The sequence below is a fragment of the Carettochelys insculpta genome, chromosome 5 (assembly GCF_033958435.1).
Source record: "Carettochelys insculpta isolate YL-2023 chromosome 5, ASM3395843v1, whole genome shotgun sequence".
NCBI lineage: Eukaryota > Metazoa > Chordata > Testudines > Carettochelyidae > Carettochelys > Carettochelys insculpta.
Genome location: NC_134141.1, coordinates 3,164,444 through 3,187,699, shown reverse-complemented (window position 1 = coordinate 3,187,699; position 23,256 = coordinate 3,164,444). Strand labels below are relative to the sequence as shown.

The 23,256-nt window shown below is 45.1% G+C and overlaps 1 protein-coding gene across 8 annotated transcripts; it reads right to left on the bottom strand.

Moving 5' to 3' along the window:
• Positions 1-27: 27 nt before the first annotated feature.
• TRIM14 (tripartite motif containing 14) lies at positions 28-22,650 on the bottom strand. 8 transcript variants are annotated; one of them, XR_012645602.1, is made up of 8 exons: positions 21,966-22,650; positions 15,294-15,389; positions 11,194-11,427; positions 9,838-10,000; positions 8,923-9,123; positions 8,289-8,307; positions 8,048-8,119; positions 6,424-6,466 (listed from the first exon to the last, which is right to left on the bottom strand). XR_012645602.1 is itself a non-coding variant. In XM_074994536.1 (7 exons), exons 1-7 carry the CDS (start codon positions 22,269-22,271, stop codon positions 2,045-2,047), a joined length of 1,500 nt encoding a protein of 499 aa, XP_074850637.1. In that variant the 5' UTR covers positions 22,272-22,648; the 3' UTR covers positions 28-2,044. The 8 variants fall into 8 exon arrangements, 3 of the variants coding, with proteins under 3 accessions (XP_074850637.1, XP_074850638.1, XP_074850639.1); XM_074994536.1 differs by lacking the exons at positions 8,289-8,307; positions 8,923-9,123 and adding an exon at positions 28-2,580 and having other exon boundaries at positions 6,374-6,466; positions 21,966-22,648; XR_012645603.1 differs by lacking the exons at positions 8,048-8,119; positions 8,289-8,307 and adding an exon at positions 2,562-2,580 and having other exon boundaries at positions 6,374-6,466.
• Positions 22,651-23,256: the final 606 nt, after the last annotated feature.

Below are 23,256 nucleotides of genomic sequence, written 5' to 3'. Positions count from 1 at the left end.
ACACAGATGAGAACATTAGTGTAGGTGTGCTTCTGGCACTGGATTCTAAGGTATATTCTAGGCTTGTACAGCCCCAGGTTAGAGAAAAGTATAGCTAAAGCACTACACACAGGTCTACATTTAAAAAAAAAAATCTGTGGCTACAATGTAAAAAAATTCTTCTGAATTTTTAGTGGTATGGATTTGAGAAAAGAACAAGTCACCATTCTTATGCATGCCTAGCTTCAAGAACATAGTAACTAGATGAGAACAACAGTCGTGACATGCCACTTGCATGCAAGTGTGGGAAAACTCTCCCCTCATTATTTAGATGCAATAATGGAGTTCCTTTGAAATTAGAAAGCTAGAGAGAAAGAAAAGCAAGTCTCCTGCTTCCATATGCTCTGCAATGGAAGTTATAGTGCTGCTAGAATCTCTTGGGCCTTTTCCATATGGCCACTCAAAAATGGGGGCTGTACAGCACTGCAGTAGTTCCCCTTGCACTATGCACTGGTATACGAGTGAAGGGTAGCAATCTGCAGAACAGCTGCAGTGCATGTCTGAAGAGGAGTGCATCTGCAGGAAGTTTGACTGTAAAGTCGTCGAACAGTCTTTGCTCCTGTGCCAATGTGTTGTACCACTTAAATCATTCCATTCAAACTCTTAGTTACTGGATCCTAAACAAACTACCTGTACCCACCACAAAACAGCAAAAACGTAGCACTTTTTAAAGACTAACAAAATGACATTTGTGCTGTTTTGTTAGAATACAGATAAAAGAGAGGTAGCTCTGTTAGTTATACCCACTACAGTCAGTGCAGACATCAAAAACTCCCACTCACAGGCAAATCTGAAATGAGTTTTAGGCAACAGTGAAAGCCACCCTTTGATTGTTCTTGGAAGTGGATGATGCTTTTTACCCTGAGCTATTTTGGTTAGTGGATCTGTTCTCTAAATTTAAGAATAGAAATAATCAACTTACACTAAAGGTTGTACCTTACATAAGCCAAGTTGGTAATACCTATGCAAGATGATAATCTCTCCCAACAGCTGCAGGTAGAGTAGCAGTTTAATAAAAGGGATTGCTAGCTCCTGTTTCAAATACAAACTATGCCAGTTCCCCTGTAATTAAAATAGGACTGTGTTCTATTTTATAAATCAATCCACTACAAAACTACAGTGTAAAATTGCGTTAGTCTTTCAGATGTCATAAGGAGCCCCACAATTCCATAACCTGAAGTGCCATTCATAAATGGCAGAAGAGCCACTTTGAAAAGACAGGCAAAAATCACTCATCTATCATAATACTTTCCAGGATATTTGATTTGACAAATACCTCTATATTTATCTACATGATCCTGAGAATCACATTTTAGTGATCATATTAAGTCAGAAATGTACATGTGATTACACCCTTTAAAGCTGTATGTACAGTTGCATTATCTGTGAGAATTCATTTAGAACTCCTTTTGAAGTGATTTTACAGTATACTCTCTCATATCAGGTATTCTATTATCTGGAACTCTCAAATAAACAGCATTTTAACCATAAGTTAATTTTAGTTAGTTTTTCTGTAAGTACAGTTAGTGAAAGTGAGTACAAATAAATGCAGCAAATACTGTATGGAGATTCACAGAGTTGGAAGGGACCTTGGGAGGTCATTAAGTCCAGTCCCCTGCCCTCTTGGCAGGACCAAGCACAACCTGCCCCCCTTTTTTTATTTAACCTATTTGCTCCAGATCCCTAAATACCCCCCCTCAAGGACTGAACTTACAACCTGGGCTTTAGCAGGCCAGTGCTCAAATCACTGAGTTATCCCTCCCCACCCATACATTTACAGTGTACAATAGTACTGTTGGTAAATAAAGTACTCTGCGAACATTTGTTTGTTTCTTAATATCTAATCTTGTTTTCTGTTAGTATTATGCATTGCTAGCTATACCTCTCTATTGTCCAGAATATCTGACAACCTCCCAATCCTGGGGCTGCAAGATACGAAACAGTTTACTGTACATACAAATAACTGAAAAGCAGGCTCTATATCTGGTCTTTGTCTCATCTCTTCCTAAGTCAATTGGCGGATTGTTATCGCACCTTCCCAGAGCCTAAGTGCTGGGTAAAGAGGCTCCGTGAACTTGCAGCGGAACGTATGCAGGTGGGCCATGCCATTTGTTACATTATAGAATGAGAGGATGCCGGCTTCATAATCCAGGAAAACACCAATTTGTTCTGGATCATCATCTGTCAGTATCAGGGTCCTCTCGCCCTTGTGAAACGCCCAGTATTCAAGGTCAAATCTTTTAATACACCAGGATGCTCTGTTCCACCCGAGTCGACAAGTTTCAGAGTCTCCTTGTCTCTTGATGGAAGGGTAGGCTGCTCCAATCCACCATCCTTGTCCAGCCTGAAGCACATCCACTTCCCAGTAATGGCTCCCAGAGAAGAAAGCATCTCTGCTCAAGACCTGCCATAACTTATCAAATCTCTGGGGTCTGTAAGAGTAAAACCTCCTCCTCCAGCTGCAGCTTACTGTAAGACGATCTTCTGACAAAATCAACCTGGGATGAAGGCTATCATAGTCCAGAGTTGGAGATCTTGCATCTAGAACCAAAACCATATGTACACATTTTTAATTATCTGAAACTTGCTAAGTGACTAGTAGAGATGTCTTGACACAAGTCAGGCCTGATTCCTGTGAATGATGGCAAGCCTATCAGACTGGTGAAATGTACTGAATTAAAGGACTACAACTTTACTTGGAAAATGCAACTAAAAAAAGGAGGAGGCAAGGAAAACTGCACTTTTAATTACTTTTACTTTGAGAAACTTGTCAAGGAAGAGACCCTAAAACAACTATATGTTAGTGTCCTGTTTATGTTCTGGTTTAAAAATTCTTATAATGTAACCAAGGGAAACTGCTGTGCATAAAACTGGAAGACATTATCAGGGAGAACCAAATTTCAACCAAATTCAGTACATTTAAATAACAAATTGGCATATAATACCAACTAGTGCTGTAAATTTTAAGGACACATTTATTTTTCTTTAAACTGGATTTTTCTACTTCACTCAGTTTCTAATTAGTAAAAATTTTGTTGGTGCATGTCATATTTTCTCAATTACTCTTCCTCCCTGCCTCTTTCTTTGAAAACGATCAGGATGTTTTGCATGTAAATAGGATGTGTGTTCTTTAAACATTCACCTGTCCCTCAGTGGCAGACATAACAACATATTTGGGCACTGACATCAATAACTAGTGATATATAGTAATTATATAGTACTTTTCATGAGCAAGGGCCAGACTCAGGATGTAAATTTATACTAGCTGAGCATCTGGACATAGATCTAAAGTGATCTACAAAAGTGGGCAAGTATAATTTTTCTAGTTTTACAGAGGGGGAAACATAGCATGGCTAGATGAGGAATAAACAAGAGCTTGTGTATTTATGTGAACAGCTTTAGTAATAAAGAATAATGCCAAAAACCAATTTTTTTACATGTAAGCTTTATATGTGTGCGTATACACCACAATAGTTAAAATATACACGTTGTGGACCTCACCTGATACCTAAGTCATTTACACCATTGCAATCTGAATCTCAAGTGGGTGTAATATGCTGCCATTCTGATTTGGTAGTATTTTACTTCAAATCTGTAGTCAATTGGCACAGAGGCACATGATTAGAGAGCTGATTTGTCACCCCCTTGCGCGCACTGTGTGTTTACATTTATGTATATTAATGTTTTTTTTCAAAAGTGAAAGTCATTTTACATGGGCTGTAAAAAAGTTAGACTGTCTAAACAAGGAAAAGTGGTGGAGTTTAGGTTGGGCTCAGTCAGTTCACGTTAGCTGCTTTGACATTTTTCCTAGTCTAGTTAATGCTTCGTTGGCCCTTACTTTAAAGCAAAATGGCACAACTTACTACAGGAGTTTACCCACAGCAGCACTCACACGCTTTCATAGCAAATAACTTTGTCCATGAATGATAACGAAAGAAACAAGTGCGTATAATTTTAAATAAGTATGTATTGTTTTGTAATTTGATCTTTATATAATCACCTGTGCATTTGTGTTTGAACAGGTTGCTGTTTAGGCTGTGAACTCCTTGGGGCTCTGTAGAGAGCTGAACACAATCAGTTGGCATACAAGCCTTAGTGGTTAGAGCACTTCCCTGGGATGTGGAGACCCCGTTCAAGTACTTGCTCCTTATCAGGCAGAGTAGAGATCAATGTGGTAGAAAGAAGGAGCCTGAGGAAAATAGGCCTGGAATGAGGCCTAAGGCCTGAACTAAAGCCAGGTCCTCTGACAAGGCAGATAGGTGCCTTCTTGCGGGTTGAATATATGATATGTGAACTCTGCAAGAATAGGGCTGCTACTGCAAAAAGCACAAGCATGCCTTGGCACTAAGTGTTCACTTAAACACTTTCCATAAAGATAGAACTAGAACCTCCAAATATAAGGGTATGGGAAAAACACACTCCCTAAAGATGATTCAGAGCACACTGACCTTGCTGATGAAGAAGGTCAGAAAAACAGAGATGTTCTGATTGAACCAACATGTACAAGATAAAAAGTGGTAACTATGTCAGAGGGGGCAATACCTAAAGTGGTCAGAAAAAGTGTGTGTCCAGCCATGGGGGAGCAGATTATCCTGCTACTCATTAAACCGAGTCTATTGTAACAGGCATACATATCTTATTGTCCCCATAGAGACTACCAGGTGGTACTACTACTGTGCTTCATTGTCAATAAACCTGGCTAAGCGCCTTTGCTACTACACTGCATCTGTGGTATTTTTGGATGGTTTGATCGAGGTGCAGCACCCAGAGAGAACACATACACAGCCAACAGCTGACAACACCCCGAACGGGGGTGTTCCAACACCCAAGAGCCCTAACAGCCTAGCTATTTTGAGGTCTCCCTCTCTCCCCCATGGCATCCTGGACCTAAGAAACGGTCCCACAGAAACTTTTGTTTCAATGAATCACCATTTTCTCCACAAAAAGCTTTCACCAAAAAAATTTCCAACCAGCTCCAATCTTGAATATTCTCTAAAACACAAGTGAAGGGTTTTGTCCTAATCTAACCATCAGTCTGAGTGTAGCGGAACAGAATGATGAAAAGTGTGCCTGGAGCAAACCTACTAGCTCTGTACTGCTGTTCTTCCTTCACACACAGGTTACAGAGAGAGAGAGAGAGAGAGAACAATATCTGCCCCACACTGACCATGAGTTGGTGCAGAATGTTTCTCTAAATAGAAAAAGAAGCTGACCTGGAACCGCTGTGGTTGTGTTACTGATATTTACATGACATAACTTCCAAAAAACATCCTAAGTAAATAAATAGTTATTAAAAATACACCTATTGCAATTCCTCTTTGCAGTCTCTACTGTCACCCATTGGTGAAAAGTGGATAAAAAGAGACTGAATCAGCATTAAGTTACCAAGGCCCAAATGTGAGATGCAATTCATGATTAAAGACACTATATGAGAGAGAGAAAAATTACTTGAGAGAAATGTAACAAGCAGTGAAAGCCTTTGCTTGGTGTAAGTAACTCTCTAGAACATCTGCTCACTGAAGCTAAATTGCTGAGGTCAGTAATTTTTGGCAACAAAAATGAAGGAATGCCAAATTTGTACAGAATTTAGGTAACTGGGATTAAAAGGGACAATAGCCATCAAAAGGAGGAGCAGTTGAGAAGTCTGAATCCAATTACTCTTCTCCTAGTTTCAGGTTGTAAAGCTGTAAAATAATTAAAGGGATGTGATGTCAGGTCAAATATGTCTCAAAATTTGAGCTACAAAAGGAAATGCAAATTGCATAATTTATTTTGAGTTAATTTATTTCAAAGTTTCTGCTACCCCTCATATGACTGGGATACTGGAGCTGGAATATTGCACTTGAAATAGCGCTGCTATTTTGAGCATGGTGTTTAGCCATGGAGTTGCTACTGTGGGACACATTTGTATCCTGAAATACTCATGTAGCCCTAGCCAATTAGTTTAATCCATTCTGGATTACTTTAAATCCAAACCCTACTTTATTCACATATGCAGAAAGCCTTAAGTCAGGCTACTAGCATGGGGATGCACAGAGAGAGAGAAAAGAAGCTACAATAGACACAATTCATACACATGCAGGTGTAAATAAAAATGAATAGACAAGATTTTCAAAAGTGACAGCAATTTTTGTTTCCTGACATGGGATACCTTAGAGGCATTTGATTTTCCGGAAGTACTGAGCATGCCCCTTCCAAAAACCAGTCCCCTTTGAAGGTGTTTCAAGTTAGGTCGCCAAAGACAGAGGTGTCCAAACTCTAAGTACATCTATAAAACTTGACCTTGGTTATTAGTGCTGGGGACACAGGGGAAGTTTGGTTTAATGTTACTTACGTTTTAAAAATAGCGATTGCTCAACTGTAGATGATGTTTTCAGCAACATCCCAGGGTCCTTCTTTGAAGTGGCATTAAGGCTACTGAAAATGTCTAAGGCACAAAAGAAATGAGGCTACTCAGAAAAGTCTTCCCAAGAACATAGCTGATGCTTATAAGGGGAGTTTGCAGGGAAAAGTGCTTTACATTCTAAGAGCAACCTGGGCAAAGCAAAATTTCACATTCCCTTTTTCCAAGTTGGATTGGCTGACGATTACTGCACGTTATTTTCTCCAGTGTAAGAGGCATTTATTTTACACAAAATTCTACTTCCCTCCATAAGTCCATTTGCTGGCATTGATGTACCTAACACATAACACACCCTATCATAAGAGAGCCTGGCATGCAACACTCTCCACTAACCATGGTGCAGGACTGACTCTCTAGCGTCTAAGCATCAAGGAAAAAAGCATATCAGACAGCGTAGTCTCCCTATACAGATGATTGTTAGCAGGAATATCATCAGACAATTAATGATTCATGCAAAGGAACTGTGATCCCAAAGGAAGTTACATGGCACTATCCCTCATTCCTTTCACTACATCATCAATAAATGTCTAGCACACCCTGCTATTCCTGAAGCCGTCCTGTTGTATCATGCTGCACTCGACTCAACGTTGTCTAGTGCTTCTTCCCCAATAGGGATCAACTTGGGGTAACTGGCTGGCCTGTGATATACCAGAGGTCAGCCTAGATATCTAATGGTCCCTTCTGGCCTCATAATCTATGAATATCAACAGTTGGGGTTTTCCAAATGGCTGGGACAAGGAAGCTACTTTTCTTCGCCAGGGCTGCCCTGTCTTTATAAATGCACAAAAGTCTCATTTAACAAAAGAATATCTCAAAAAGTTCTAGCTCAGAGTGTATTAAATACTCTGGAGCAGGGGGAGCCAACCAGTTTGGGACTACGAGCCATGGATATAGAGTGCAAAGAGCCACGTGGATTGAGTGCAAAGAGGCATGTATTATAGATTTGTTTTTTAATCTAGATAGATAAAAATAAATATATAATACATGGCTAAATCCCCTCCCCCTCCCCCTGTACCAGACACCTCCAGCCACCCCCACCCCATTCTAACTTGATGCCAGTAACTCACTGGAGCCACTGCTGCCACCACATGCTTCTCCTACCAAGTGCTGGAGCACATGTGCAGAGTGGCAGACAGCACTCCTGATGTGCAGCTCCGAAGAGGAGCCTCATTTAATGGCTCAAAGAGCCATATGCAGCTCAGCAGCCAGAGGTTAGCCACCCACGCTCTGGAGAGAATATCTGTCCTTATAGCACAGCCATTTAAAGATACTACAAGAGCATGACCTTGTGTTACGCACTGACGAGGAGTGGGATATTGCAGTTATGGAAGCCTGGGCCTCCTACGTTCAAACCTGGCACCCCTTATTAGGGGACTTTAATCTAGGTAGGTTATTACACAGATCTGAAGCTCACTGGGGCACAGATATCTTTTTGATGTGTATCTGTACAGTCCATTGCACAGTGGGTCCTGGTCCATGACTGTCTGAGGGGCACAGGCCTTAATGCAATACACACAGTAAATAACACCACAAATAACAACACTAAAAGGGGGAGACAGAGAGCTCTTCTCGATAACTCAGTAATGAGGCACTTCTAACACACACAGTTTGTCAGAAGACAGAGATGATCCGAAATGAAAGCTGAAGAGGACTCGGTGTACTTGTATATCCAGCCATCTGGAACATGGAGAATAAGCATGAATATTATTACTTAAGCTACCACAATTGGCAATTTGGAGGATGAGTTTCTCAGCAAGCATGTCAATACAGACAAGTAGACATTATATAGAAAAAAAGCAGAGAGGAAGGGGTGTGTGTTTATCACTACAAAAGCTAAAGTACTTACCAGGTCAAACAGCTCTATACTTCCATCCCAGAGTGAGTGGCCGTAAAATACATAAAGGAGAAACGAGCATGAGAAACTGCTCTAGAGTAGCAAGGCTCGAGAAGAGACATTCCTTAAAGTGCTCTTGCCTGCACTAACACAGCTGTACGTGCACACAAGGCATTCCCATGCAGTACAGGAGACAACATGCAGATGAAATTTTGTGTGTATGTCATGGCTGGCAATAGGGATTGGACTAGAACCTCCAAAGCTGAAAAGACAGGTTGTTACTGCATGAGCTACAGAGCCAAGGCTCCACAGCTGGGGCCTGTAACAACTCATATTCTCTATGGATTGGTACAGAGGCAGACCTACATACACTCTCACCAATAAATGCAAAGGAGTTTCTGAGAATAATCTGAACTAATGGGACATACTATTGGTTCTACATGACTATTCACAGCTCAGGAGAAACAGGAGCTACTGAAGGGATTGATTCAGGAGGGAAGGTTAGAAAAGCTACGAATGGCTAACTTGGCAGAGGAGATATATGCAGTACAATCAGCATAAGCAGACACTCCAGAGCTAGCACGGCTCTAACCAGCTCATACAACAATGGCAATCAAGCTGCAGCAGCATGGCTGTACAGGCGCACCTGGGATCCTGTGTATGTATTCAATTGGTTAGCGCAGGTTGCCATGTCTTTAAGGCTATCATTATTCAAAGAATCAGAGCTAGCATGGGCTGCAGGCACGTCTCCGACGAAAGGGTAGATATACCCTTGGAGATGCTTAAAGGGAGGACACAAATGCATGACAGATGCCAGGCCAAAGGACAGACAGGAAACAGGTAGGGCCTACAAGAGCAATGAAACACAAAAATTTAGGCTGTCTATCAAGAAAAACTCCCTGACAGAGAGAGAGTAAAACACACACAAGGAGATCATGTAAGTTCCATTGCTACTGAAAGACCAGATGTTTTTACAGGCCTTTCCTGGCAGTAAGTTCTGTGATCTGGCTCTCTGGTTCTGAAAGGCTATGTCACTCACCACTCTTTCCTCTCACTGAAGACACTGGGACTTGTGAGTTCTCAGCCCCGGTACCTTAAGTCCCTATTTTCAGTAGTTTGTAGCTAGGCAGAGATCAAGGATAGAACCATTTATCCTGGGGACTTTTGGGAACTGGGATCTAAATCTGACCACCTGGTATAAGTTTGGCCAAAAAGAGCAACACAAAACTCAAGACAAATAAGATTTTGGTGCACTGCTAGTGACAGACACACATTGCACGTGTCATTGAAAATTAGCAACAGTAATGCATACTCAGAGTGTACTGACTACATGGCAGTACAGAGGTGAAAGGCAAAGTGGGTAAGCTAACCTACCCTCAGGCTCCTTACTCACCAAATGAGAAGTGGGTAAAACTTCACCACCATTTACCCTTATCTACACTACTGCTACTTGGTGCCTGTCTACCTGTGAGCACTACTGAGGGCCAATAACAAACAAAGAATAAGCAGACAGCAGGAGGCTGAAAAATAAAGGGTTAAAACACAACAGTGTTATGGGTACCTTCTTTAAGTCGAGCTTCTAATGGTTTCTGCACAACAGACTGAATAGCTTTTACAAAACCCCTGAAATGGTTCAGAACATGCTCAAAGGACATGGGTATCGGGTGCCACTGATCGGCTGGAGCCCTCTGCTCCTGGATTTCTTTTTCTGATGCTGTGTAGTCCTGTAGACAGAAACACAATTTCTAGAGTCAGACAATACCTTTTGGACATTTCTCCCCTCTCTAGACCCTCACCCATGCCCAGAAGCTGAGCTGAAGCCACAGATCTGCTGCCCTCTTTCTCCAGCAAACAGGGATACGTAAAAAATAATCAGTAAATCTTAATGTCCATAAAATCCAAGCCCTTTAATTCTCTCCATGTTTGGTCTGCTTAGTACAGTGGCGAAGGCCCCAAGGCTGGTGCAGCCAGCCTGCATCCTAGTGTAAGGGGTTCCTCTGGTGCTGCAGAGCTGGGTACTTCTGTGATCTTGGGGGAAATGTTGAATTACGAAGGGAATTTGGCCTGCCTAGCACCTTGTTAGAGTTCAGTGCTGAAAATGCAAGGGCAGACTTCTAGATTTTTCTACTCCTGCAGCATACATAGGCCAGGTTGCCAAGAGAATTCAGCTTCTCTTCAGGTGCCTAAAGTGAAGAGGCCAGAGTTTTGTAAGAGCTCCCAGCAACAACTACTGCTCTCATTTGGGGGAGCAGGAGATGACTGTGCTGTTCTCTGTGGGAAGGCATGGAGCACTTCAGTAGGAGCTGCGGGCCAGATTTACTGCAGAGTGTTGGAGTGCAAGTGTCTGCTGCAAAAGGTGATATTTATATGTTCATTAAATATTGCGTTTCACTGCCTCCCAGGTAGCTCGCTAGTCTGTCAAAAAATCTGGGGGGAAAGGGGTAGGGGAGAGAAAAAACATGCAAAGCACCTTCTTTGTGTTTCCTTTCAGTTTAGGTCCAGTGAAGAATAGGGATAATGGTCCATTATTTTTTCTGCTGACTTTGAAAACAAACTTAACAACAAACAACAACCTCCCTACATAAATAAATTACGATTTGGGTACATTTTAAGTTTTTTTCCTAAAGTACGTTCGGAAAAACTGTCAGAGTGACCACCTGCTAGGTGTGGTGGCTGCACTCTGAGGCCACCAAAAGCTTTGCTGCAAGAACCCCTGAATTCTACAGGTGGAATTGTGACTGGGCAGGTTACTAGTTGAAGGGGCAGGAGCTAAGTTGTTCACCAAAACAGAGAGGTAATAACTGGGGAGGAGGAAGGGGATAAGGCCCTTTTACACATATGCATCTACTGAAGCAAATAAAATAAACTTCCAAGTGGTCACCATTAAATGTCAGAGGCAGAAAGAGAAGAAAGCTACCTGTAATAACTGAATGGGATCACTTCGCTGCTGGATTTGCCTGAGTTGGTCTGAGAAGCTCTCTATGATATGAATTCGTTCTTGACATGACTCCGTCTGCTGACTGTATGCCAGGAGGGCCTGCTGAATCTTTTCATCTATGAATTTTTTTGTCAACCTTTCCTCTTCATCAAGCAGTAACCGGAGTTCAGTGAACTTCCCTGCCAGACATGCTTTACTAGCAGAGGCGTGTGCCTAGAAAGAAAACAGAGGGGTAGACATGTTCAGAGCAGTTTCTCCATCAGACTTTAAAAGCTACATTCCAACAAAGTTTACTGAGCTGTAGCTTTCCTTACAAGAGTGGTACAGCCATAGTCCAGGTGAGCACACTTGTTTGGGGTTTTCCTGCTATTGTCCTGAGAGAAGAGGCTCAGGGATAGATCATGACACCCTTTACTCTCATTGATAACATCGTAACACCAGTGGAGGACTCACAAAGTAAGATACTACTCACTGTGAGAAAGGGTACCAGAATCTAGCCCTTAGCTAGCAATCTCTGGAGTGACAGCAGGCTGACTCCAGAAGTCTGGCAGACCTGAGTTCTGGAGTTTTGTGTATGCTTAAAAGGAAATGTTTTATGTCCCACACCAAACAAGTTAGGGAAGTAGAATTATTGGTACAATGGCGCGTTTCAATGTGAGGAACAGCCCAAGTCAATGTGCAAACCAACATGGAAAGATCCTGACCACACTGACTGGCATTTGCTGGGTACACTATGGAGATACATTCAGAGCAGAATGTTAAGTTCCTGGGACCATTTCTACCTGTGTGCACTGCACAGGATTCAGTCCAGTGATTGCTCCCCACACAGAATTACTACTAGTTTCCTGTTTTTACTGGACTCAGATCCTCACATAATGTAAACCAATGCAGTGCCATTAACTTCAGAGTTACATCAATTTACACTAGGTAAGGAGGTTTATTATCTGTTGTAGGTAATTATTTCAGCACTGCTTTCCCACTCCCACTAAGTGGTGACTGCAGAACTGAACCCAGGGGCAGGATTTCTGTTTCAAGGGAGCCCTCTCATTTGCTAGCACCATGCACCTGTGCATGCAGAAAATACTCCGTTCTGCTGTGGAGCTGAAACAATGTCACTCTGAAAGGTGAGCAGTGATTGGCTAATTCTCCCTAAGTATAAGTCTATATCTTAGGGTACACTACGCTTAGTTTTCACTTGATGTGTGTGTGTGTGCGGGGGGGAACCACACACACATATCACAGGTTGCCGTAGCTATGCAAGCAAACACTCTAGGGTATAGGACTATCCCGATGGAAAAGTGCGTTTCCCAGCTTGGTAACATGGTGTGGGAAGGTGATGTAACTGTACCATCAGAAAAGCTTCTGTTGGTTTAAGCTGCGTCTACAGCCGGAGGCTCTGCCAGCAGAGCTATATTTGCTAAAACTGCAGTGTAGACCAGTGTAACCTGTAATTTTTCCCATGCGTGTGCAGAATGACTTTTGTTACATGCACCAATATGGAAGTGATGTGGGGAGGGGTGAGGGTTCTGGGTTGGGGCTGGGGATAAGGGACTCAGGGTTGGAGCAGAGGACTGGGACATGGGGATGGTGAGGGCTCCACAGCAGGGCAAGAGATGAGGGGTTCAGGGCTGAGGCAGAAGACTGGGGGGAGAGGGGCTACAGCTGGGTGTGGATGTTGTGGAGTGGGGCTGGGGATGAGGTGTTTAGGGTGCAGGCTGCCTCAGGGCTACAGTGTAGAGAGGACTTCCCCCAACTCCCTTACCCCAGAGCAGCAGCTGTAGTGGGAGGAAGGGGTTATGGTATAATTTCTACAAAGTATGCCTTGTGAGGTACCATTCTAAAAGCCTTGACCTGTTACACATCAATATCCTGTTGTATTGTACATGCTGTTGTATCTAACATTATAAATATTGACTATATGCCACTATTTCAAACGTGTTTGTTCTGGGGGTGATGCTCACAAGAGCTGTGTCTACACGTGCACGCTACTTCGAAGTAGCGGCACTAACTTTGAAATAGCGCCCGTCGCAGCTACACGCGTCGGGCACTATTTCAAAGTTAACTTCGACGTTAGGCAGCAAGACGTCGAAGTCGCTAACCTCATGAGGGGATTGGAATAGCGCCCTACTTCGACGTTCAACGTCGAAGTAGGGACCGTGTAGACGATCCGCATCCCGCAACGTCGAAATTGCTGGGTCCTCCATGGTGGCCATCAGCTGGGGGGTTGAGAGATGCTCTCTCTCCAGCCCCTGCGGGGCTCTATGGTCACCGTAGGCAGCAGCCCTTAGCCCAGGGCTTCTGGCTGCTGCTGCGGCAGCTGGGGATCCATGCTGCAGGCACAGGGTCTGCAACCAGTTGTCGGCTCTGTGTAGCTTGTGCTGTTTAGTGCAACTGTGTCTGGGAGGGGCCCTTTAAGGGAGCGGCTTGCTGTTGAGTCCGCCCTGTGACCCTGTCTGCAGCTGTGCCTGGCACCCTTATTTCGATGTGTGCTACTTTGGCGTGTAGACGTACCCTTGCAGCGCCTATTTCGATGTGGTGCCGCGCAACGTCGAAGTTGAACATCGACGTTGCCAGCCCTGGAGGACGTGTAGACGTTATTCATCGAAATAGCCTATTTCGATGTTGGCTTCACATGTAGACGTAGCCAAGGTAGTTTACAGCCAGTCTAACCAGCAAATTGTGAATGAACTATTCTGGGTTAAAAAACCTTGAAAACACAACAACCTCAGAAGAACCTAGTAGAAACTTATCCCCACTTGGTGGGCCTTCTGGTGACAGCTTCAACCAGTATGTGGATAATGGATGCTAAGATTCATGGAAAATGCAAAGGTGTGTGACACTAGACTCCATCTCCTGCCTGTACAAACTTAGCTGGGAACTTTGTTTGGGACAATGAAGCTCCCCACAAAAGACAGAAACTACAGATGAGAGGAAGGGCCATCAGCACTTGGCCTCTCTTCCTGCCACAACTTAATACCTGAAAACTTAATTAGAGGACAAAGACTTTCCCTGGCAAGGGCATCCCAGGCAGAAAAGGTGGATTCTAGACTCAGTGTCAAAGATCTGCAAACTGCTTTTTCTATCAAGTTGAGACACTGCTTAATTCAAGTCCTGGCTAGTTAATAGAACTCATTCTGATTTTGTTTTATTTCTTTAGTAATGTACTTTGATCTGTACACCGAATACTTATAATCACTTAACATTTATCTTTTCATAATTACTAATCCATTTTCTATTTTACCTACAAAACAGTGTGGCTGGAGTGAAATTAACTAAAAAGGGCATGCATGTTCCCTCCACACTGAAGGAGGGATGGACGGGTTAACAAACTTACACTGGTCAGGTTTCTGACCAAGGCAAAACAGTATAGTCCTGGTGTCCTAGCCTGGGGGAGCTGGCTGAAGCTTCTCTATTGCTGGTTCGTGAATGGCTGGCATGTGACCCAAGAGGGTGGGTGTCTCTACCTATGAATATTTGTGGGACAGAGCGCTCAGCAGTACCGCAGTTCCAAGTTACATTCCCAAGAACTCTTGTCACTTCTTCCCAAAGTGCCATGAACTAAACTGCTTAGAGGCATCTTTCTATGGCCATCCATGTGGACCGTTATACTGACACAACTACAGTTTATAGTCAGCCCCCACTTTACAGGGCAGTGGGGCAGGGGAGATAGCTCAGGGAGTTGAGCATTAGCCTGCTAACCCTTTGTTAGGTCAATCCTTGAGGAGGCCAGTTAGAGGTCTGGGGCAAATGGTTTTTAAAAAAAATTGTCAGGGATAGTGCTTGGTCCTGCCAAGGGGGCAGGGGACTGAACTCAATGACATCTGAAGGTCCCTTCCAGCTCTATGAGATAGGTATGTCTCCATATATTATGCCTACATAAGTTTCCCCATGCAGGCAAACCTTTTGCCAGGTAACAAAATATAGCAAACAGAAAAGTTCACCACAATGTTTCCAACACAAACGTCACAGCAAGCTTACTTTTGTGCCACTCAAGCTTGTGGCTTGAGTAGCTGTCTAGACGGCAGGGTGGGTGGCATCTGAAAGCTACTTCCTGATTAATAAGCAAGTTTCCACTTTACCTTAAGGTCATTAACAGCTTGTTCTATGTGCCTTATATTGCCAACTTCCTGTTTCTTTTTCAATTCTAGCTCCTTCAAATATGTTGTCATGAATTCCTGTTCACATAAAATAAAATACATACTTAGTCATAAGCAATGGCTACAAAGCAGAAGAGCATAGTTAGACACTACCCAGATCACGTTTACACAAGCATTACATAACAACTGGATCACATATCTGAACATTTAAGCAGCCTATCTGTATTAGCTCTTGCACAGATTAAAGACATGGACAAGCTGGTATCACTTTGGCAAGACAGGCAAATTATTGGGAAAGCTTGTTTTTCACCCTGCAATCTCGTGTGCTGCTCAGACAGGTATAATACTACCTGCACATGTATTTAGAAGATAAAGGATCTCAGGTGAGTGTTTTCCTTTGGAAAAATCACCCAGGGGACGATTACATTGCCAGGATTCAAAATCTAGTGAATGTGTGTGGGACTTTTCAGTTGCAACAGACATTTTTTGCTCTAGGACATAACAGAGTCTGTATTGTAACAGCAACAAAGGGTCCTGTGGCACCTTACTGACTAACAGAAAAGTTCTGAGCATGAGCTTTTGTGAGCACAGACTCACTTCATCAGATTTCCAAGAGCAGCATCTGATGAAGTGAGTCTGTGCTCACGAAAGCTCATGCTCAAAACTTTTCTGTTAGTCTATAACGTGCCACAGGACCCTCCGTTGCTGTTACAGATCCAGACTAACACGGCTACTCCTCCAACACTTGTATTATAAACAGACTCTTATTTACAGATTAAGCAAATTTACTCTGGCATATTTATATACCAGCCCAGTCCCTTGCTTATGACAGGCAGCTATGAGCATGCTGTAAATAAAATGGCCATCCCAGTTTAGAAAGGCTGTACAGAAACTGGAAAGGAGCTAGAGGCCAGTGACAAAGATGATTAAAGGGCCTGAATGCAAGGCACATGAGCACAGGCTGAAGGAACTGAGTATGTTTAGTTTGGAAAAGAGATTAAAGGGGAAGATGATAGCAAGTCTTCAAATACACGAAAGGTTGCAATATAAGAGAGAGAAAAATGGTTCTCTCTTGCCATGGGGGCATGACAAAAGCAATGAGTTCAAACTACAGCACAGCAGACTTAGATTAAATTTCAGGAAAAATGTCCTTACTGTAAGAATAGTAGGGCAACAGAACAGCTTGCCTAGGGAGGTTTTGGAAGCACCTTCCTGGAAGGTTTTCAAAAAGCGTGTAGATAGCTATTTGTCCTGAACTGTTTAGACAAAACAAATACTGAATTGTTGGAATAAAGTCTGGATACTGTATGTGAAACAACAAAGGTTTATTACAACCAGCTGGAGGAGTGATTCTGAACTTGGCTGAGTTTCAGAATGCACTGACAGGCATCAAGTTGTGATTGGTTATATAGAGACCTGATAGACAGAGGAAAGGACAGGAGCAGACAGTAAGGAAATGAGCATAATCAATGAACAATCAAGGAGCAATCCATGTGAATTAACAAACAATCTGGGAGTTACAAAGAGTTTCTGTGCACAGTTTACAGAACATTTTATCTACATCACACTAGGTTAGGCTCAAGGACATACAATCCAATTTACTTAACTTGTTAAATGCTAGCTTTAGCCAGTTAACTGATAAAATGGAACACAACTGGGGAGGCTGCTCCAGGGCTGGAGTGGTCCCCCGGATGTGGACACAGGCTGCTCTGTCAAAGCTGGAGTGCCCCCACCTGTGGCATGATGAGGACCAGGTCTACTCTGGCCCAGCTGGAGTGTTCAAAAATTATCGTGTTATACACAGACAAAGTTGCTATTAAGTTGAGTGTAGCACCCTGCTTTGCTTGGCCAACATTGACACCGCTGTCTTCTCTTGCCAAGACTTTCAAGGCTGATGGCCTAAACTTAGGCTCCTGGGCCTATATTTAGGTATTTAATCAACCGGGCATGACACTACTGAAAGTCAAGCTACTTACTTAAATACCTGTCTGTGGATTTATGAACCTAAATTTTAGGCATCCAGGCTTGAAACTTGGCCTCTGGGCAGAGGAAAAGGAGGCCCATTAGATCTCTGATCAGGGCACAGAAAGGACAATATGCCTTCAAAGCATTGTTCTCACTTGCCTCACAGGAGCCTCTCCAAAGGTGTTCTGTGGGGAGAGCAACCAATCTCCCCAGTATTGTTGCTTTCCATCAGACCCATGGGATTTCTGCAGTTAAAGCTAGCCCTCTGGCCACACTGCAGAACCTTCTCCTTCCCACTAGAGGGGAAGAGACTTCTTGGGTCAGGGGGAGTCCCAGGCAGCTTCAGGAGATTCTGGAGTGTGTGGAGCTTGTGGATTCATGAGTCTCTGACGTGGCCAGACCCCTTGGATTGCTCTGCAGAGGAAACAAGGATAAACTCTCTTTACCACTACTCCCCACAAGGAATGATCCAATGGGATCTCTGAGAGGACGATGTGCAGAATTTCCTGCCACATATGTCATTTCCCTGTTCCAAAATGCAAGCATGCACACGTGCCATCGCAGCATTGTCATAAGCAAGTACTCAGAACTGCCATGGGAATGTTTTTGCAATGTTCCATTTTGAGTCCCAGAACACATCTGCTGGTGTGGCCTTCAGAGTAGGAGTAAGCCTCTTTCACTCCATCTTGGTGCATAGGCCATTGACAACCGTTAGCCAGCATCCCCTGTCCTAGGTGATCTTTTCTAATTCTTACCAGGTGTACCCCATCATTTTGGTGTCTGCCTTAAGGTCTCTAAGTCAGGTGTTTCTGGGGAGCCCTCTTCCTTTTTCCTTGTGGGTTTCAACTTAAGGCTTGCCTTGTGATTTTGGTGGTTGGTTTTTTAAGGGTATGTCCAATCCATCGTGATCTTCTTTGGCAGGAAGTTGGTGAGCCAGATGCTCAAGGTCTCGGTTGCTGATGGTGTATGACCAGTGGATCCGGAGGATTTTATGAAGGCAGTTACTGATAAATGCTTGGATTTCTGGCAGTCCTCTTTGCTGTTCTCCAAGTTTCTGCTTTATACAGTAGGATTGATTTGACACTGGAACTGAGTAATCTGACCTTAGTCTGAGTTCTGATCTGCTTAGAATTCCAGAAGTTTTTCATGAGAAGAAAAGAGATATTCTTACTTTCCCAATCCTCACTCTCACATCAGCATTGGTGCCCCCTTCTTTATCGATGCTGCTGCCACAGTATATGAAGACCTCAACTTCTTCCAGCGCCTTTCCACCAAGTATGACTGGCTCTGTGCTACTGATGTTGATCGTAGTTTTTTTCCCTTTGTGGATGTTCAAGCCAACTGTAGCCGAGATGTCAGCAAAGTCTGACATCTTCTCTTACACATGGTGGTGGTTGTGGGACAGAAGTGCCAGGTCTTCGGCGAAGTCCAGGCCATCTAGTTGGGTCCACAGTGTCCACTGGATCCCATTTATTTTCCCTGCTGTTGTTATCATCTATCACCAGGAGAAAGAGGAATTGTGACAATAAGCTGCCTTCTTGGACTCCGGTCTTCACTTCGAAGCTCCTTGTGAACTGCTCCCCATGGTAAATGATGCAGATCACTCCTTCATACAAGTTCTTAATGAGGCTGACTAACTTGGTTGGTATGCCATAATGCCAGAGTAGCTGCCAGAGGGTTTCCCGGTGTATGCTTTCAAAGGCTCTCTCATAGTTGATCAAGCTGATGTAAGGTGGTGAATTCATTCTATAGATTGCTCCAATATGATTTGTAATGTTGCCATCCGATCAATTCCTGGCCTATTCTGTCAAAAGCCATCTTGCTGGTCTCTCAGCTATGAGTCCACTGCATTTTTCATTCTTTCCAGGATGATTCTGTTGAAGAGCTTTCCTGGCACTGACAGAAGTGTGATTCCTCTATAGTTCTCACAGCTGTTCAAGCTGTCCTTTCTTTGGGATCTTGATGAGGTAGCCTTCCTTCCAGTGTGTTGGTATATCTTCTTCTTCCCAGATCTTCTCAAACAGGATCTCTATTGTGGCATCGAGATCTGCTTTGAGGGTTTCTGTGTTCTCGTTACTGTTTCTGACATGTTCTTCTTCAGTTTCAGTTTGGAAAACAATAGATGGTGGTCCGATGGCACATCAGCTTCTCTCTTCACTCATACATCATGTAGTCATCTTCTGAATATTTTTGATATACAAAGGTGGTCAATTTGGTTCTCTATAAAGTGATCTGGAGAGACCCATGTTACTTTATGAATTCTTTTGTGAGGGAACAGGCTGCCTCCAATGACAAGGTTGTTAAAGGCACAGATGTCTGCAAACCTTGCTCCATTTTCGTTCATCTCTCCCAGCCCATGGAGGCCCCCATCACTTCCTCATAGCCAGTGTTGTCCACTCCAATTTTGGAACTGAAGTCTCCCATCATGATGTTCACTTCTCTGTCAGATAGCTTGTCACTACATCTTGCAGTCTATCATAGAAGTTGTCTTTTGCTTCTTCACTGTGATCATTTAGTGGTGCCCAGCACTGAACGATGTTCATCTTGGATCTTCTTTTTAGTTCTGAACGAGGCTGTTACCATTCTTGGTCCATGGTCTCCCTCAATCCAATTAATGCCTTCTGTGTTTCTTTTGATAACCTAAGTGTGTCACCTTCTGTGTGTGGAGCACTGTCATCTTCATGCCCTGAGTACAGTGGCATCTCTCCTGTTGGCAGTCTTAGTTGTCCTGACTATAGCCATCTGATCTCACTGAGCCCAAGCACTGCGCGCTTATAGCATCACATCTCTGCAGCCACTTGCACTCTCTTTCCTGTTTCATACATTGTTCTGATGTTCCATGTTTTGATGATCAGGGTGTTCCTGGTTGATAAAAGGGCGGTTGGTAATGTAGTTTCTGGCTTTCATTATGGCACATCATACTTCTTCCAGATGAGGGCCGTTTTCCTCCCACGAGAAACTTCGCCATGGCTGGTCCCAGGCTCGGCTGGGAGGGGAGGGCTGGATGTAGGACTAGTGCCCACACCCTATAAAACAATCCCAGCTACAGAAACGATGATGACAGTTCAATAGGCTTCTTACAGAGGGTAAACAAAATAACCACACTGCTACAGGACCACTGCTAAAAGCTCAGTGTCCCATATGAACACCAGAAGCCAGTTTCACACAGCAAAACAAAATTTGGATGAGCAAAGACAGCCTGCAGGAAAACTGGGAGGTTACATTGCCAGAGCCCAGGCTGGTGTGTCAGTGTCCCAGCTCATCAACTACATATGCCATGGCCTGGAAAGTGCCTTTTTTTTTTTCTTTTTTTTACCGAATCCACAGCCAAAAACGATTATCTGATAAGAAAGCCATTAGAATGATTTCTGATACGTTATCCTTCCAATATTGTCTGGATGAGTGTAAATTGTTGGAGGACAACACAGATAAGTTTCGCTCAGACCAAAAGCAAGCCTTTGTTCGCAATCACTAGGTTTAAAATCAAATCAGATTTCTATGTCTGCTGATTCTTGAAATCTCCACCAAGAAACCAGCAGATGTCAGCAGAGGCTCAAGATTTAGGGCCAGAAGCTTCCAGGAGCTCTGGACTCAAACTCAGGAACCACATTTACAAGAACGCTCAAGCTAGTTCACCATCAGAGCAAGCAGCCAGACATCCAGAAGTGCTGAAAAGCTAGTCCGCAGGGCTGATTTGCCATTTCCTAGACCTTGCAAGAGTAATTTATACTGGTGCAAAGTACACGTCAAACTCTAGCCTCTCAAAATCATTACCAGCACTTGATCCCATTTAGCATTCAGTTTGCTTATGTATAAATGACTACAAAAAGGCACAAAGCAGTGTAGAAAAAGGACCAGAGTATTTTAACAAGAGCACGCTGGGGTGTATTTTGAAACTCTTTGACTATTATAACTGTTCTTTTCTCCGCCGTTTTCACTTGCTCATGTTTCTGAATTTTTTTTTCTTTGAATCTGACAGGTTCCAACCCAAGAGTGACTATCCTGGGAAGCGAAAGGGAAACTGTTTTGGTTATTGGGACAAGAAAGGCTTTTTCTGCCTCAAGACTACCCGAGGCACGAAAGAGACACACGTAACACGCCCCATGCTGACAAGTACCAGAGAAGTGGCCGTGTTAGTCCGGATCTTCAAAAGCAACGAGAAGTCCTGCGGCACCTGACAGACTAACAGATATTTTGGAGCATAAACTTCCGCAGGGAACGACCTGCTGGGTCAGATGCCCCTGATGGAGGCGGGTCTTTGCCCAGGGAACCTCATGCTCCAAAATACCTGTTAGCCTCTCAGGCGCCGCAGGACCTCCTGTTGCTTTTAAACACGCCCCGGTCTCCTCTCTCCCAACGAGCACCTCGGCTGGCTCCCCGCAACTGCGAGCGGGCGGCTTGCAAGGCCCCATCGCAAGGGGGCGAGCGCCTGGTCGCCACAGCCTCGTGAGGCCGGGCACTGACCGCGCTCCCCGAAAGCAGCCCGGCCGGAGACCCCGTCCCGCTCCCGCGGTGACCCAGGCTTGCGAGCACCGCCGCCTCGCCCTGCGCCCTGCGCCCTCCACCCCCGGTAACCCGGGGCCAGCACCCTGACGGCCTGGCCGGAGCCAAGCGGCGCCCAGCGCAGCGCCAGAGAGGGCCCCTCAGCAGGCAGGGGGCAGAGAGGGCCGGCGCCGGCCCCGCCGTTACCTTGGCGCCCTGCGCCGCCTGGCCCAGCAGGCTGACGCGGTGGCCGCGGTGGGCGCCCAGCGCCGGGCACAGGGCGCAGACGCAGCGCGCGCAGTCGGCGCAGAAGAGCTCCAGGGGCCGCCCCGCGTGCTCCAGGCAGTAGCGGCCCAGCTCGGCCGCTGCCGCCTCCCCGGCCGGGCCCAGGCGCTGCCCGCCGGGCTCCCCCCGGGGCGGCCGCGCGTGGGCCGCGCAGGAGGCGGCCAGGCAGCTCCGCTCCGCCGGGCGCAGCTCGCAGCAGGGCCCGGCCTCCGCCTCCACCTGCGCCATGGCCGGGCCGCGCCCCTTCCCGCCGCGGGACAACGACGCGGGCGGGGCCGCCTCGCCTCAGGCCTCGCCCCGCGCGCAGCCGCGCCCGGGCTGGGGCACGGGCGAGATGCCCGCGTGGCTGCAAAGCTCCCTCCCGGGCCGAGGGACCGACAGCCCCGGCCTAGAGCGGGGCAGCGCAAGTGCCGCACGTGAGTTTGCTCGGCCTTTGTGCGCCAAGTCAGAGCGCTGGGCGCCCGAGCTCGTCCAGGGCCCGGCCCGGCCCGGCCCGCCTCCGCCTCCGCCTCGGGCACCCCTGAAAAATAAACACGCGTGAATCACAGCGGAGATGGAGCCGGGCTCGCCCGTCCGCTACCAAAACAAAAAGCCGCCCAGCGGCACTTCAAACACGAGCCACATAGTTTATTAGGGGACGAGCTTTCCTGGGCCAGACCCGCTTCTCCAGAGCGGCTGCTCTGTGTATTGGACAGGCCTCTAACTCCCTCAGACAGAGGGTCAGCGGGCACAAAACAGGCATCAACACGCTCCAGACCCACAAACCAGGTAGTCAACGTTTTAGTCACTGGCCGCCAGGTGTGCGTGTTACTGAAGAGGAATTATCGCACCGTTCTGGAAAGGGAAGTGGCCGAGCTGGCTTTTATATTCATATTGGGCACATTAACACATGGTTTAAATCGTGATGGGAACTTTCTGAGTCACTATAGGGGCTCGTCTGCATACTTGGCTCAATCTAATTCTTAACCTTCCCCCCCACACCTCCACTCTCTGATTTGCTCACCTTGATTATCTTTTTCTGATTTGTCCTCCTTGCTTACTGTCTTTGGTTCTCTGTGTCTTAAATATTGAGTCTGTTCTGGTCTGGCTATGGTCTGAAGAAGTGGATCTGTCCCACGAAAGCTCACCTAATAAACCATTTTGCTAGTCTTTAAAGTGCTACTTGACTGCTTTTCATTTTGATAAATGAATCAGCCCCAGGGATGAGAACGTA

Bases quoted from the DNA above. Each gene is read 5' to 3' on its own strand.
- TRIM14 (XM_074994536.1), bottom strand. From the start codon at position 22,271: ATGGCGCAGGTGGAGGCGGAGGCCGGGCCCTGCTGCGAGCTGCGCCCG. The intron at 15,390-21,965 runs GTAACGGCGGGG...TTATGTGAACAG, and splicing joins AGGCGGCGCAGGGCGCCAAG to GAATTCATGACAACATATTT. The intron at 2,581-6,373 runs GTAAGTAACATT...TTTTGGTTCTAG, and splicing joins GCAATCGCTATTTTTAAAAC to ATGCAAGATCTCCAACTCTG.